Source organism: Macaca nemestrina, chromosome 10 (genome assembly GCF_043159975.1).
Source record: "Macaca nemestrina isolate mMacNem1 chromosome 10, mMacNem.hap1, whole genome shotgun sequence".
NCBI classification, from domain to species: domain Eukaryota; kingdom Metazoa; phylum Chordata; class Mammalia; order Primates; family Cercopithecidae; genus Macaca; species Macaca nemestrina.
Window position 1 is genome coordinate 116941315 of NC_092134.1, and position 17790 is coordinate 116959104.

The window sequence follows — 17790 nt, forward strand, 5'->3', positions numbered from 1 at the left end:
ACATATAGTTCCTGTGTGATGCAGTAACTGCCACAAGAACACACCCAAAAGAATCAAAAACATGTTTACACAAAAGCCAATACTCTAATGTTCATAGTAGCGTTATTTGCAATAGCCAAAAAGTAAAAACAACTCAAATGTCCATCAGCTGATGAGTGGAGAAACAAAATGTGGTGTGTATCTATACAGTGGAATATTATTCAGCCATAAAAATGAATGAAGTACTGATATCATGCTATGACATGGATGAGTCTTAAGAACCTTATGCTGAAAACCTTGAGAACCTTAACTGAAAGAAGCTGGGCACAGGTGGCCACGTATCGTATGAGTCCATTTATATGAGATATCCAGAATAGGCAAATCTATAGGACAGAAAGTAGATTAGTGGGCCGGGTGCGGTGGCTCACACCTGTAATCCCAGCACTTTGGGAGGCCGAGGCGGGCGGATCACGAGGTCAGGAGATCAAGACCATCCTGGCTAACACGGTGAAACCCCGTCTCTACTAAAAATACAAAAAATTAGCCGGGCATGGTAGCGGGCGCCTGTAGTCCCAGCTACTGGGAGGCTGAGGCAGGAGAATGGCGTGAATCTGGGAGGCGGAGCTTGCAGTGAGCCGAGATCGCGCCACCGCACTCCAGCCTGGGCGACAAAGTGAGACTCCTTCTCAAAAAAAAAAAAAAAAAAAAAGTAGATTACTGGTTGCCTAGAGCTGGGGGTTGCAGACAGGAGGAAATAGGGAGAGACTACCAAAGGGTATGCAGCTTATTTCTGGGGTGATCAAAGTATTCTAAAACCGATTTTGGTGACGGTTGTACAACTCTGTGAATATACGGAAAGTCATTTAAGTGAATAATTTAAATTAATGAATTGTCTGGTGGGTGAGTTATATCTCAATTAAAATGTAAAAGAAAGAAGAATGATGTTCTGCCAGATCCTGAAACAGAACTGCCTGCTCCATTTGATTGAGAAGATCACGAGGCTCAGGCTGCAGGCTGAGGAAGGCATTCCAACCACATCTCGATGATAGAGAGAGTGACCTAAGTGACCTTCTCAGGTCATTTAGTATTATTCTTTTCTTGTGGGTAGAATAGTGGCATTAGCACCTAACTTTGTCAATTAGTACCTGACTACTCTCCATGGGCATGGCCCTGCTTTGTGGTCTTTGACAAAGGGTACCAGCCCTTCAAAGATTATCCAGCCTTGACCTCAATTCTTGGAGAATCAACAGAAATCTGAGGCTTCTTACAGTCACTAGTGAATTTAAGTCCCAAACCAGCCTGCCTCTCAAACCAAAAGTCTAGCCCACTTCATTGAAATCTATTTTTGGTTCTATAACACACAGAGTATACTAAACACAGGGTAGAAAGCCCTCCAATTAAATAATTTTAATTTCTTGACTTCAAAGGTTGCTATTTCTCATGCATCTGAGTTTTGGAATAGCAGACTCCGACTTGCTACAAGAATATCCATAATACTTAAAAAAATAAAAAAGACAGGGAAAAAAAATACCCATAGAAGAAGAACAGGATATGCTAATACTGAAGATGAAACCAAAATCCAGTCCAACACTCACTTCCATGCTTGGGTCATCATTCATCCTGATGTAGCCTGAGAGATTTGTTCCTGGGTTGGGGCCACTTGTGGGGCCTGGGCACCTGGCAGTAGAAAGTAGAGTTATCTACTACAGGTGAAAAAACTGCAAATCTTAGCAGATACTAAACAATAACACAGTTCTCACTCCCCTATGCCCAGTCCCAATTTTATCAAATTTCTAATGAAGTTCATGGTTTAAGTAACACATAATGAAAGAGAGCTCCCACCTCCATCAGAGAGAGGTTAACAAACAACAGAGAATCCAGCCAAAGATGAAAAGGAAGCATTTGCAATTCAAAGTCATTCTTCCTTACCCTCAATACAGAAGGGAAATTTTATTGAGGTAGATTAGTTCCTCACAAAATGCACTGACATTTTTTAATGTTTCCTAAGGAAGATGAGTCTGTATACTTTGAAAGGCAGGTGCAAATGAGCACCGAAGGAGGATGAGGGCAGGGACGGGTATAGGTTCCCAAAAGCTTGTTAACCTTGAGTGTGAAAGAAACAGAAATAGGATCAAAACCTGTCTGAGTTAACTTAGCAGGATGTTGCTGATATTGTGATCTATGCCCCCAGTTCCTGAGACAGACCTCCTAAAATCCTTGTAGACAGAGGTGCTAGGGGAATCTTTAATATTTGGTCTCTGATCCTGGTTCCTGATACAGTGTGTCTAAGACCTTTGTAATTCCCTGAGTGATAGGAGTGTTTGACACAGAGCTCCTGAATCTCTTGAAATTTTCTGAGTATTACGAGCATCTTCTGTTCTAAAGAGGTGTCTCTTGGTGGGCTTCTGGATAGCCTCAGGATGAGGGGCTGGTTGCCGGGGAACCAATCTGTGGTTGGAGGGTTGGAACTTTCAACTCCACCCTGCCAAGCTCCTGGGAGGGGAGACGGGCTGAGCTGATCACCAATGGCCAATGATTTAATCAATCTTGCCTAGTAAAGCCTCCATAAAAACCTGAAAGGACAGCACTTGGAAAGCTTCTGATTTGGTGAACTAAAACATAGCCATGTGCTGGGAAGATGGCACACCCCAACTCCACAAAGACAGACCCTCCTGTGCTTGAGACATTTCCAAACCTTTCCAATGTATCTCTTCATCTGGCTGTTAATTTGTATCCTTTAAAATACACTTTGTCACCTGGCACAGTGGCTCACGCCTGTAATCCCAGCATGTTGGGAGGCTGAGATGGGAAGATCACTTGAGTCCGGGAGTTCAAGACCAGCCTGGGCAACACAGAGAAACCTTGTCTTACAAAAAATACAAGGCCAGGTGCTGTGGCTCACACCTGTAATCCCAGCACTTTGGGAGGCTGAGGTGGGCGGATCACCTGAGGTCAGGAGTTCAAAACCAGCCTAGTAAACATGGTGAAACCTTGTCTCTACTAAAAATATAAAAATCAGCTGGGCATGGTGGCAAGTGCCTGTAGTCTCAGCTACTTGGGAGGCTGAGGCAGGAGAACCGCTTGAACCCGGGAGGCAGAGGTTGCAGTGAGCTGAGATCATGCTGCTGCACTCCAGCCTGGGCAACAGAGAGAGACTCTTGTCTCAAAAAACAAAAACCAAAAATTAGCGGGGCGTGGTGGCAGGCACCTGTGGTCTCAGCTACTCAGAAGGCTGAGGTGAGAGAATCACCTGAACTCAGGAAGTCGAGGTTGCAGTGAGCCCAAATCACTACTGTACTCTAGCATGGGTGACAGAGTGAGACCCTGCCTCCAAAGAAATAAATTTAAATAAATAAATAAAATAGACTTTGTAGTAAGTGGATAAATGTAAGGAAAGTGTTTCCCTGAGTTCTGTGAGCTACTCTAGCAAATTATTTGAACCCAAGAAGGGGGTCTTGGGAACCCCCAATTTATAGAGAGTTGGTCAGAAGCACACGTCACAGTCTGGAACCCGCAAGTGGCATCTCAAGCAGGGACCGGCCTTGTGGGACTGAGCCCTTAACCTGTGGAATCGGATGCTATTTCCAGGTAGATGATGTTGGAATTGAACTGAATTACTGGACGCCCATTTCATGTCTGCTGAAGAAGTGATTGGTGTGTGGAAAATTGCTTGGAGTGTGGGGAAAAAAGCCCCCACACATCTGGTATCGGAAGTGTGGTGTTGAGACTACAGTAGGAAAAAACACTCCACTGGTGAGTGTGTTTTTCCTTTAGATTGAAAGATTAGTCTGTGTACTTAAAGAGGAAGAGGGTAGGGTGCAGGGACAAGGACAGGTTCCCAAAGATGTGTTAACCTTGAATGTGAAAGAAAGAGAATGATGATCAAAATCTACCTATGTTAACTTAGCAGTCTATGGTATATTCCTAAAAACTGGAAACATTTTAGGTAGTCTAATTTGTCTTTTAAGCTTTAGAGTGGCATTATGAAATTCGAGGAAAGCAAGAAAACTACACTCCAAGAAAACTACAGCAATAACTTTATCTCAAAGTTGTAAATTTTCGGCTGGGCATGGTGGCTCACACCTGTAATCCCAGTACTTTGGGAGGCCGAGGAGGGCAGATCACTTGAGGCCAAGAGTTTGAGACCAGCCTGGCCAACATGGCAAAACCCCATCTCTACTAAAAATACATAAATTAGCTGGGCATGGTGGCGTGTGTCTGTAGTCCCAGCTACTTGGAAGGCTGAGGCATGAGAATTGCTTGAACTCGGGAGGCAGAGGTTGCAGTAAGCCGAGATTGCATCACCGCACTCCAGTCTGTGCAAGAGAGCGAGATTCCATCTCAAAAAAAAAAAAAAAGAAAAGAAAAAGAAAGCAAAAAGAAAGAAATTGTAAATTTTCAGGAAGTTAGAGAAGTTCCACAATAAAGATGTGATCTCACGTTATGAAAAATCCAACCAATTAAAATGTTAGGCAATGGGAATAGGCCACCCATGAGGAGTAGAGTAAGTAAATTTTGCTCTTAACCTACTTGTGTTGTCTTGTTATATCCAAAGCACCGTCCTTTACTTCTCCATATGTGGGCCTTTCACACAGAGTGTGGGTTTGGTTGGCTACACCTGAGAAAGGTGTTGATTCCAGGGTTGGAACTGCTGTAAAACTATCCAGAGATAAGGCATCTGCAGTAGAACAGAAAAAAATAAAAGTAGAGACCAATTTCTGGTTCAAACTATCTTGAAGCATAAAGTCTTTCCCTCTTGAGAGACTGAAAAAGTGAAAGTTGACCCACTTCTAGTAACATTTTAACATAAACTCCCTTGATGCCTAATCACAGAGGGTAAAAATGTCAAACGCTTAATTTTGACAAAGCATTTGCGAATGATAGTAATATTAATATATATAAAATAAGAATTTTAGTTCTAATAATAATATTTTAAAAGTAATAATTTCAAAAAAGCTTTTTTAAGTGTGGGAGAGACCAGAAAACCCCTGCCCACTAAGCAACTAGAGGGATTAACAATCTATAGCTAGCAGGCAAAAATCCAGTCCGCTGCCTGTTTTTGTAAAGTTTCACTGTGACCAGGTGTGGTGGCGGACGCCTATAATCCCAGCCCTTTAGGAGGCTGAGGTAAGTGGATTGCTTGAGCTCAGGAGTTTCGGACCAGCATGGGCAACATTTTTTAGAGTTACAAGTTTTGTAACTCTACAAAAATTATAAAAATTAACTGGGTGTGATGGCATGTGCCTGTAGTCCCAGCTACCTGGGGGGCTAAGGCAGGAGAATCACTTGAGCCCAAGAGATTGAGGCTGCAGTGAGCCGTGTTTGTGCCACTAAGTGACAAAGTGAGACCCTGTCTCAAAAAATAAATAAAATAAAGTTTTACTGGAACACGTCCGCACCCATTTGTTCCTATATTGTCCATGGCTGTTTGTGTGATACAACAGTAAAGTTGAGTAATTACAGCAGAAACTAAAATATTTACTATCTGGTCTTTTACACAACAATTTTGCAGCCTCCAGAAGAGAAAAGCATCAGACATGGTCATTAGAACCCATCAAAGACGGGTAGGGGAAATAGGTTGAGATCACAAATCATTTATTAGGGAAAACCATCTTGTTATGTGTGTTTCTGAGTATAGGAGGCAGCAGAGTTTAATAGAAGAAACACAGAGTTTAGACTCAATCAGAAATTTTTGGTTCAGATCCTGGCTCTGCCACATACCAATTGTGTGATGTTGAATAAATAACTAAGCCACTCTGAGCCTCAGTTTGCTTATGTATAAAGTGACAGATGACCTTAGGCAAATTATTAACTCAATGTTCCTCTGTTTCCTTATCTTTTGAATGGTAATTATATTAACATCTACCTCATAGGGATGTGGTGAGGATTAAATGAGTTAATAGATATGTTAAGAGCATAGAACTGTGTCTGGCACATAGCACTCGTTTTTGTTTTTGTTTTTTTTTTTTTTTTGAGATGGAGTCTCACTGTGACACCTAGGCTGGAATGTGATGGTGTAATCTCGGCTCACTGCAACCTCCAATTCCCGGGTTCAAGTGATTCTCCTGCCTCAACCTCCCGAGTAGCTGGGACTACAGGTGTGTGCCATCATGCCTGACTAATTTTTGTAGTTTTAGTAGAAATGGGGTTTCACCATATTGGCCAGGCTGGTCTCAAACTCCCAACCTCAAGCGATCCGCCCACCTCGGCCTCTCAAAGTGCTGGAATTATAGGCATGAGCAACCACACCTGGCCAGCAAGCACTGTTTAAGTACTCCCACTGTTGGCGGTGGTTATTAAGTTATTGTGAATAATCTCTATAAAGCACTAATCTATATTGCCTGACACAAAATAGACACTCCATTAGAAATAGTTTTTCCTTCTCAAATTTAAATGATCACCAAATTGCTCTACTTTTCTCTTTATTCCTTCTTAAATTTACTTTGACAATCATTTCTTTTGTCATTTCAGAACTAGACATTAATTTTGGCTTTTAACTGCATCCATGTTATGCTGAGAGGTGTCACTACTTTGACCATTTCTTAGAATAAAGCTCTTTCTCTTGGCATTGACTATAAATTTGGCCCCACCCCACTTTTCCTTCTCCAAATATCTCTTCTACTGTATCTGAACCCGAATCCTCTTGTTTTCAAAATGACTTGCCTACCTTTGGCTCTTTTTCAAACACTTAAGGCTTTTGATTCTTACTTCTCTTCTTATTTTTTTGTTTTGTTTGCTCATGTTACTCTCACCCATTAGAATACTTTTTTGACGCTTTTTGCTTTTCCAAAGCCAACTAATCTTTCAAGGCCAATTCAACTCTAACCTCTTCTATGGAATCATCTTTGACTTCTCTGAGCCCAGGTCTTGTCTCCTTGCTAGTCTGTGATCTACTTTAAGACTTATTCTTTTTTGTTTTTGTTTTATAGATGTTGCCCAGGCTGGTCTCGAATTCCTGGGCTCAAGCAATTCACCTGCTGTGGCCTCCCAAGGTGCTGGGATTATGGGCGCGAGCCACTGTGCCTGGCCAGGACTTATTCTTTATCATGCATAATATGGTGCCTTGCACAGAGTAGGTACTCAAATATATATTGATTGACTGAATTCAGGGATAAATATCCAAGTATTCAAAAATTTTTCCTATACAAATGTAATAACAACTAGTTATTTTCCCTTTCAAATAGAATTCTACCCCTACTTGTGTCTAAGCAGGTATAGAAGGGGGTCTTACCCAGCAGAGGTGTGTACCAGCACGTATGTTTCAAGGTCAGGGGTGTCTGACGTATTCTTCCTTCTTGACCACCATATAATTTGTGGCAACACTGCTTCTGAACAGAAAACCAACTATTAGTAGCCATCTAAAGGAATGTAACATATATTTCATAATCTACTACCTCCATTTTCAAAGGTAGAAAGAATATCGCGAGCCTCAAATGACCCTGAGAGAGACATCAAGAAGAAAATAAAGGATGTCAAGTAAAAAACCTTTCAAGTGTTTGGTCAAAAGGTATACATGAGTAAATTATAATTCTTATTTAAAATTCACGATTTAATAATCTAACAGAATGCTAACATCATCAACTCCAAATAATTGACACTTTGACGTAAACAAAGGCTTTGAGGAAAGAGGTATAGGTGAGGAATAAACTTAGTTACATAATTCTTCGTGATACTGCAATTTAAAAAAGTAAAACAGGCTAGGCGCAGTGGTTCATGCCTGTAATCCCAGCACTTTTGGAGGCTGAGGTGGGTGGATCACTTGAGGTCACCAGCCTGGCCAACATGGGGAAACCCCATCTCTACTAAAAATACAAAAATTAGCCAGATGTGGTGGCGTGTGACTGTAATCCCAGCTACTCAGGAGGCTGAGGGAGGAGAACCTCTTGAACCCAGGAGGCAGAGATTGCAGTGAACTGAGATCGCGCCACTGCACTCCAGCCTGGGCGACAAAGGACAAACCAGGTTTGTGTGTATGTATGTGTACATTTACGAAAATAGCTATCTGTTGCCTCATTTGATAATCTCTTGATAAAAGCAATATATACAGTTCTAAGGTTACTGATACATACTGGATTTAGCTTTCTATTAGAGGATAGCTGATGATTCACAATTACTACCTAAATACTTTCAAAAAGCTTGCAATTACCAATTTTTCTTGAAGAGGTTGTTGAATTGCATCTGTGCAGGACAGGGAATCATAGTGAGGAAATTCCTCATCTAAAAAGCTCTGTCAAGAGAAAATGGTAGAGTGTATTCAAAGACAGAATGATGAAAGGGTCAAAGATCCCAAACATATTAGACTTAATAGAAGATATGACACTACCTAAAGTGGGTAAAATTGACAAGTTTTTTATCTTGTATTCTACTCCAAGGGAACACATTTGTAATTGTAAACCTCCTATTGTGTTTTCCCCATTACTTGATCTAGGAATGAAATCCGAAGATCAGGAACAAGAAACTGAATGGCTTTGTCATTGAAATCTTGAGGCAGAGGCTAAAGAAGTTTGTTAGAGATGTAACTCAGAGTAGTGAAAATGGTGTCTGTGGAAATTTGATAGCTATGAAATTATTGCCTTAATCCAAGAGGTAGATTCACATCTATCATAGTTACATTATAATAGAAAATGTTGTTGGTGTTCTTGAGATGATTAAAGCATCTTTAGATATGGAGGTTTTTCCAGCTCAACTTATTGCAGAGGGCTTTTTAGGCACTCTGCCTAGCTTCATTTTTTTTTTCCTGGTTTAACAGATGTGTCTGTATTATGCCCTGGAAACAGATACATGCAAATATCACCCTTCTTTCTTTCCTCCTCCATCATCTTCCTCCAGTGCCAACCTTGCTGCTTTGCTATTCCCTTACGTTCTTCATTTCTGAACAAAAAGGAGATTCACCAACTATCATAAGGGAAGGAAATACACTTAACTCTACCAGGGATATCTTAAGATGACCCATACAGAAAGAAATAGAAAGTTTAATTTAAATATGAGAAAGAAAAAAGAGACAGTAACTATCAAAGCCTATTCAAGAATACTCAAAATTTCAGCATATTATAAATTGAATGATATGCCCTTACTATCAGAAAGGAGGTCCCCAAGACTGAAAAACTGGCTCTTTGCTAATAGATACAGCGGTGGGGCAAAGAAAATTCTGAAATGCTTCCTCTTTAGAAGATATTGTCAGTAGCCACTCACTAACATAAGATCTCCTTTCTTGTTTTGCTGAATACTTTAAGTGCACAAGAGAACAAAGTACACCAAAACATTTTCTTCTAAACTGGTTAACTTAATGATTAAAGTCATTGTCTGTTATAAATTAGCTTCAAAACCTTACATGAATTGAACATTTTCCTCTACAGTAACTGAACATATATCAGAGATATCTTACCTGAAACAGCAAGCCATGGTGTTCCCCTTCAATTAACCTCTTTTGAAGTGACTCAATTGTTGCTACAAAGAGAATTTATAACCAGCTCAATATGACTATTTTTATTTAATTAATTAATTAATTAATTTCCAGACAGGGTCTGGCTCTGTTGCCCAGATTGGAGTGCAGTGGCATGATCTCACCTCACTGCAAACTCTGCCTCCTGGGCTGAAGTCGTCCTCCTGTCTCAACCTCCCAACCTCCATGTGCCTGGAATTACAGGCACATGCCACCGCACTCAGCTAATTTTGGTATTTTTTGTAGAGATGGGTTTCACCATGTGGTCTAGACTGGTCTCAGACTCCTGAGTTCAGGTGATCCACCCACCCCGGCCTCCCACAGTGCTGGAACTACAGGCATGAGCCACCGTGTCCAGTATGAGCATATTTAGCCTTGTCTTCCTTAATTCATTTCATTGCTTCATAAACTTTTAATGGCTTTAAATTTGGGGCCTGAAGAAAAGAAAATAATGATTTCTGAGAATGGCACTCTGAACTTATGACTCGGGAAAAATGGAAAAGCAGGCTAGAACAGATAAGCCATTATCTCCCTTGGGTACTTAAATTTTACTTTGATAGATACTTGTGAATTATCTTCTAGAAGTGAGTCACAGAATTGTCTAATCTTAAGAATACACCTTAGACCTGGTGCAGTGGCTCACACCTGTAATCCCAGCTCTTTGAGAGGCTGAGGTGGGTGGATCACTTCAGGCCAGTATTTCGAGACTAGCCTGGCCAACATGGCAAAATCCCATCTCTACTAAAAAAAAAAAAATATGAAAATTAGCTGGGTGTGGTGGTGCGTGCCTGTAATCCTAGCTGCTCAGAAGGCTGAGGCAGGAAAATCGCTTGAACCTGGGGGGTGAAGGTTACAGTGAGCCAAGATCATGCCACTGCACTCCAGCCTGGGCAACAGAGCGAGACTCCCTCTCAAATACATACATACATACATACATAAATAATACATCTTAGAGGTCATTCAGTCTGACGTCCTACTGATAAAGAAATCCTCTCTCCAATACGCCTCCGCTTGAGCCCTCAAATTATAGCCCTAGGATCCCAGAATCCTACAAGTAGACCTCAGATCATGATAACACTGATGTGCAGAGGGTTGAAAAGGTAATTGGTAAGTCATGGAACTGAGATTAGACTCATGGAACAGAGCTTAACTCAGGGTATCATTCAGTGAAACTAAAAATATTTGTTTTTCTGCTTAAGTAAAATCTCCAAAGGTCTTATGCCTGGAATGATGGAAATGGGGGGAAAGTACCTAATATTTAACTAGCTCTTTGATGTACATAATAACACATTATTTATTTGACAAATCCTACTCTCTGAAACATAGCCAAAACCGGAAAATAAACCCAAATCTTTTGAACAACTAGAATAGATACTGATATTTATGCCCTTTATTCACGTGGCAAATCTCACACTTCGACTCGGGCAGTGGGCTCTGGGTGTATACATAATTCTCAGCAGTTTGATGGCCTTCTCAGCCCACAGAAGATTAAAAGCAAAACTTAAACAAGGATAAGGAGCTCTATGGAAGCATATTAATAGCTACCGCTTTTTAAAAAAAATCACTAACAGCCAGGAAAATTATTAACAGCAGATAATCTGGCATCCAAAATATATAGAAATCTGGTGCTGCTTATTTTATAAACCAACTGTTTTATATCTTAATAGCCTGAAGAAATTCTGAGTCATGAGCATAATGCTAATGAAAAGAAGTACATAATCTAATTTTTAAAACTTTTTCAGGAAAAAAGGCTCTAAAAGCTTCAATTATGTAGAAAATTACCTATGTAAATTTTTTATTTTATAGGACTATTGTTTTGGTAAAAATAACTTATTTCTCAATCAAGCTTGACATAGTGTTACTAGGCCCACTACGAGCAAAACAGATGTTTGTTTTTGAAACATCTCCCTCACATAGGAAGCAAAGCATATTTTAAAAAATGTATTTCTAGGCTGGGTGCGGTGGCTCACGCCTGTAATCCCAGCAGTCTAGGAGGCCAAGGCAGGTGGGTCACTTGAGGTCAGGAGTTCGAGACCAGCCTGACCAACATGGTGAAACCCTGTCTCTACTAAAAATACAAAAAAATTAGCCAGGCATGGTAGCGCACACCTATAATCCCACCTACTCGGGAGGCTGAGGCAGGAGAATTGCTTGAGCCCGGGAGGTGGAGGTTGCAGTGAGCCAAGATCAAGCCACTGCACTCCAGCTCTTGGTCACAGAGCAAGACTCCATCTCAGGGGGGAAGAAATGTATTTCTAACCTACAAAAGTCATTTAAAATTTATTTCTTATTAATACTTAGGACTCTGGTAAAGATGAAAATTTTAAAAAATTCTGTCTTAACTGTATTAAGAAGGAAGGCCCTGTCTTCCTTCTGACCTATGTCTAAACAATAGAAACCAAAGCTATAAGAAGTGGCCATGGTGTGCTTCTGAAGGTCGTGTATCTCCAAAATACAAATTCAGAATACTGTCTTACAATTGCCAATGAAGCCGTGTTTCAGAAGCAATGATGAGTTAGTATAAGATTGTCTAAATTGCCCATCTGCTTGCTCACCAGGCAATCTTGGTTTTAGAAACAGTCTATCTCGAAGCATTCAAATTGAAAGCCTTATTTCAACAGATGTTTTGTGCAATGTGTAGCAACTATTTCCATATTTTCCACATGGCAAAACAAGTTGGCTTATGACCACAATTTGCATTCACCTTTGCATTCTGCTTTACATGTTTGGAGTTGGACCTGTAATGCCTCTAGAACAAATATATGCTTCATATAGAAGGAGGTAAAACAATGGCCACTATATCCCCTGCTGTTGCCATCTGCCATGTAGGATGGGACCAGGTGTCTTGGATGCATTGCCTCTGAAGAAAGTTGAGACAAAGCAACTTTCTAAATGACTATGCAATGAGGTCTCAGGCAAAGGCCCCATAATTAATTGGCTGTTGAAAATGAAAATTATAACATTATTAGAGCCGTAATCATGTTAGCTATCAATGATGGATGACATTTTATAGAGTACAGGACTTGTATAATACTATCTATATGTTACTGGAAAAAAACCTCATGTTCTGTAAAATTGTATATTAAAAATATCAGGGTTCATTAAAGAACCCCAGACTAAGATCAACTATTCATAGCACATATCTGTCAAAGGACTTATATCCAATAATAAAAGGACAGAAAACTTAATTTTAAAATGGGCGAAAGACTTAGACACTTCACAAAGAAGATATACAATGGCCAATCAGCACATGAAAAAGGGCCCAACATCATTACATCTGAAAAACATATATTAAAATCACAATGAAATACCCATTTAGTAGAGTGGCTAAAATGACAAAGATTGACACTACCAAATACTGAAGATGTGGAACACTTAGAACCTCCCACACTGCTGGTGGGAGCGTTAAATGCTATCAACACTTTTGAAAACTGTTTGACAGTTTCTCAAAAAGTGAGAGTCACAGCTATGCTATGACCTAACAATTTTACTCCTAGATATTTATTCTAGGTGACATGAAAACTTATGTGCACACAAAGGCTTGTACACAGATGTTCATAGCAGCTTTGTCCATTGTAACCCCAAACTGCATATACTGCAGATATCCAATAACAGCAGAAAAACCAATCAAATTTTGGAATATTCATACAAGGAAATACAACTCAACAATAAAAAAATACTGCTAAGAAATACAACATAATCCCATTATGCTGACAGGAAAAAGACCCACACACAAAAAAGTACATACTGTGTAACTGAGTTCTAGAACAGGCTAAGCTATCAGACCAGTGGTTGTTCCTTAGGGTGCTAGAGGTGGGGGCGGGGCATTGACTGGGAAGTTGCACAAGGGAAGTTTCTGGGGTGATATAAATTCTGTGTTTTGATGTGTATTTATCTACCTAGTTGAGTAGCATACTCGAGATCTGAACATTTTATGACATGTTAAATACACTAATAAAAAAGAAGTTAAAAGTATAAGAACAAAATAATGCAGGGATTATGAAATAGGGTTAGGAAGAAACCACTAAAAAAATACATGCAGCCGGGCAGAGAGGCTCACACCTGTAATCCCAAAACTTTGGGAGGCTGAGGCAGGAGGATTGCTTGAGCCCAGGAGTTTGAGACCAGCCTAGGCAACATTGTGAGATCCTATCTTTACAAAAATTTTAAAAATTAGCCAGGCATAGTGGTGCTCACCTATAGTCCTAGCTACTCAGGAGGCTGAGGCAGGAGGATCACTTGAGCCCAGGAGGCTGAGGCTACAGTGAGCCATGATCCCACCACTATAGTCCAGCCTGGGTGACAGAACGAGATCCTGTCTCAAAATAATATAATAATAATAATAATAAAATCTATCTGTCTACTTACCTACCTACCTATCTGTGTGTATGTGCAACATTGTAACCAGAGTACTAACAAACACAATTATTGAATTATTAGTACTAAGAAGATCACATGCATCACTCAGACATGCATCTTTAAATGCCTTGCAGGATATTAGAAATACACAGAAACAAGAGAGTGGAAATGCTGGTGATGCTTTCACTAGAACAGTGTTGGTGGGGGTGAGAAGCAAATGCAGATGGAGACAGCGAGGCTAACAAGGTGAACACAGGAAGGAGTAGGATTGGACACAGACCATGGCTCTACAAGGCTGGGCCAGAGCCCAGAGTGGCTCTGGGGAGGGAGGCCCAGGTGCAGACACTTATTTTTAATTTTCTCAAAATAAAGCTGAAAGGGTTCCTGTTGCCTGTTCAGCAGCCAAGCTAAGGGCTTTTTCCTTTCCTGGGGAAGGTGAGAGTTCTGTTCCTACCAATCCAGATCCAAGTCCCAAGAAAATCGTGAATGAAACAATATAACTTCTATACTATATAACCACAGCATTTCCCATTTACAAATCACAAATGAGATGATTCATGTTATAGAAACGTGTTCCAGCAGAACACAAATATCAACTATGGCCAAGCGTTAGCTACTATTTTGCATTTATTATGTTATTTATATAATTCACAACAACTACATTTAACAGAAGAGGATACTGAAGCTCAGAGAGGCAATGTGATTTGCTCAACTTTACCCAGCCACTCTTTTGTAGACTTTGAGTGAGAACACAGGTTTGTTAATTTCAAATCCCATGTTCTTAATCATTATACTATACTTCCCAGATTACTTCTCCATATCTGCATTTTTCATTTGGGAAAACTTGGGTCCCTATCCCATCAGAGTTGTTGAGCAAGCCATATTTGGCTTTGGTTTTCTCCTTGGCCGTCATCCCAAAACCTTCTGTCTTTAAGTATCTCAATCACCTGGATCCCTGCGCCCGCCTTCTTTGACTCATTTCCCTCCTGTTTACTGACTGCTTAGGACACGGCTTTCATCTTGAATCCATGCTCCAAGCCCTAAGGGTTTTACCTCTCCCATACCTCCTGCCCTCCATGCTAAGAATAGCAAGCTAGAAGAGTGTTTGCAGTGATATCATCTAGGTGAAAGCCTCCTCTAAACGATGAAGTTCTTATTTGAACATAAGAAATTATGCTATATTGGAGCTTCCCAGGACCTGTCTTCAAGCAAAAATTTGTGATTCTTAAAGGTAATTCTCTCATTGTTAGAGGACTGACTCCGTGAAGATTTTATGTCAGATGGGAACAAGAGATGGTGAATAGTAAGGGGGTGATAGTTTTGGATTGTATCAATTAGTCCATGATTTCTGTACATAAGATTCACCCTAATATGTTATATACACATCCTATAAGCTTTTAAACATTTCCTTTGTAGATGAATTCATGTCCTTTGTAGTGACATGGATGAAGCTGGAAACCATCATTCTGAGCAAACTATTGCAAGGACAGAAAACCAAACTCCACATATTGTTACTCATAGGTGGGAATTGAACAATGAGAATACTTGGACACAGGGTGGGGAACATCACACAGTGGGGACTGTCGTGGGGTGGGGGATGGGGAAAGGATAGCATTAGGAGAAATAACTAATGTAAATCACGAGTTAAGGGGTGCAGCACACCAACATGGCACATGTATACATATGTAACAAACCTGCACATTGCACACATGCATCCTAGAACTTAAAGCATAATAAAAAAAAATTCCCTTTTAAAGCAAACACCAATTATAATCCAGTCATGTGTATATTAACAAGATACTTAGATATAAATAAAGTTTAGATGCAGAAGAAAGAAAATATATCAGTAACCTTTCAAGCAGTTGAACCATTTTCACGGCACATTTCTTGAAGGACATCATGCACATGAATTGCCTTATAAATCAGCCCAGTTCTGATGGCAATTGAAAACTTGAACAATATTATTTATTCAAGATAAAGTTCAGGATTTCTGATCAAATGTCATATATAAATTTCCAGTGCTAGTGTGAACATTATGCACACTGATCTGAACATTTGGACAAACCAGCTGCATCCCCACCCAATGTGCTGATGCAACTTAGATGGATCAGAAAACAATTGTCTGAAATACTTTGTGAATTTATTAAACTAGCCAGAGAGTTTCAGAAAAGCTAAATAGATATAAATATGTTTTGTTTTCTGACTCAGAATCAGATGTCTGACTCAGAACTCAAACAGCATGGGGTGGCAGTGGTCACGGTGGGATGTGCGTGGACGTGTTTGTGTGATAACTGTACTCACTGACATTTGTTCGCAGTCTATCTGGAACATCTGCTACATAGACCGTTTTGAAAATATGTGCTATCTAAATTTCCCTCTTCTTTCAAAGATTGAATTTAAAGGGCATTGTTAGAAAGATCATAAGCAAATGGTCATACGAGCAAAATCCTGATTTCTACGGGTTTTTGGGGCAGCAAAAGATACAAGTAACAAGTAAGGGATTTCATAAATCTGGACAGGTTATAAATAACTCAAGACAGAAAGGAAGTGTCCACTTTACTTTATCCAGGCAGAAAAAAATACACGTATTAACCCAGGGCAGCTTTCATATTTGGCTTTTAAGTGTATTTGAATCTATTATGCTGTGAAGATAAACTGGGAAGACAGCAATAGCAAGTTCATAATATCAAGAACGTGTACTTCGGGATAAGTTAGAAAAGTTAGCTCTTCTAAGAAAATACTGCAAGAAAATCGTAGTGAGGAAGGGGAACAAATTCTTAGCAGTTTATAAGACTCAGATTTAATATTGATTTAATCAAAAGCCAAACTGGAGCAAAAGAATAGTCCTGGGCACAGTGTCTAAAGCAGACACACCTCAAACCAACTTTGGAATGCCTGATGATTCATGTCTCAACATGAACACTTCTAATCACAAGGGAACCTTCTCCAGTGCCCTCTGAGCAGTAGTAAAATAATACATAGACTATGCAATTTAAAGACTGCCTTGCCAGCCTAACAGAGTGAATCACAATATTTAGAATTATTGAAAACTGGCAACTTCATAAAGGTTTAAAAATTATGACAATAACATATTGAATAACCATTGCTGTTTTGACATTTTATTTATTTATTTACTTGTAATTTTTGTAGAGACGGGGTTTTGCCACGTTGTCCAGGCTGGTCTCAAACTCCTGAGCTCAAGCAATCTGCCCACCTCGGCCTCCCAAAATGCTGGGATTACAGGGTTGAGCCATCGTGCCCGGCAAACCATTGCTATTTTAAAACTAGACTATTTCTTAAACTCCTAAATAGCTTTCTCAGATAATAGTAGAAAGGGTACAATAAATCCAAAATAAGCACAAGTCTGAAATTTTTCATCTCTAGCGTACCTTAAGCTTATATTTAATTGTTTATTTCTCAAACCAAATAACTTTCTATAAAAAGAGCATTTATACTGCTAGAACAAGAAACCGGCTGAACAAAAGCAATTGTCTGATAAATGACTAAATAAGTAAGGTTTATTTTTACCATATTATGTTTCTAGAATGAAACAATTTTATAGCTAATCTGACATGTGTAATGTGACAATTGTCTTCTCACATAAATCTCTGGTAAATGTTTATACACTTTTGGGTAATACAGAAAAATGACAAATATTCCAATTTTTAAAATGCAAAATATGTATGTAGAGAATGCATTAAAACTTTAAAATAATTTTCACACGTTTGATATTTTGATAAACATTGAATTCATAATTATTTTGCCCAATCCCCCAAGATTACCAAAGAAAATAGACGAGCAAGGCCTTTTCTACCATATGAGAGGAAAAAACTAGCTAATAAAATCAGAGAATAATATATAACAACTCGCAAGTTCAAATATACCATGCATACCAGATTTTTCTCCCTGTTTACTTTTAGAAATTTTGACAAGTTTTATTTAATTTTAAAAGAAAAAAACAGCCACAGACAAAACCAGCTTATAATAAAAAAGCAAAAAGGGAAGTTAAT

The 17790-nt window shown here is 39.5% G+C and overlaps 1 protein-coding gene across 12 annotated transcripts in view; it reads right to left on the minus strand.

The window, feature by feature from the left end:
• Positions 1-17790, minus strand: part of IRAG2 (inositol 1,4,5-triphosphate receptor associated 2) — a 57434-nt gene that overhangs the window by 38908 nt on the left and 736 nt on the right. For 4 of the 12 annotated variants that reach the window (XM_011759072.3, XM_071072037.1, XM_011759069.3 and 1 more), the window contains exons 2-6: positions 9365-9426; positions 8126-8206; positions 7211-7307; positions 4510-4657; positions 1575-1656 (exon numbers count right to left, since the gene is read on the minus strand). In XM_011759072.3, the coding sequence (XP_011757374.2) occupies positions 1575-1656; positions 4510-4657; positions 7211-7307; positions 8126-8206; positions 9365-9426 (470 nt within the window). Of the gene's footprint in view, positions 1-1574; positions 1657-2735; positions 2822-4509; positions 4658-7210; positions 7308-8125; positions 8207-9364; positions 9427-17790 lie in introns of those variants that run through there. The other 8 variants (XM_011759073.3, XM_011759070.3, XM_071072039.1 and 5 more) reach the window with 7 other exon arrangements.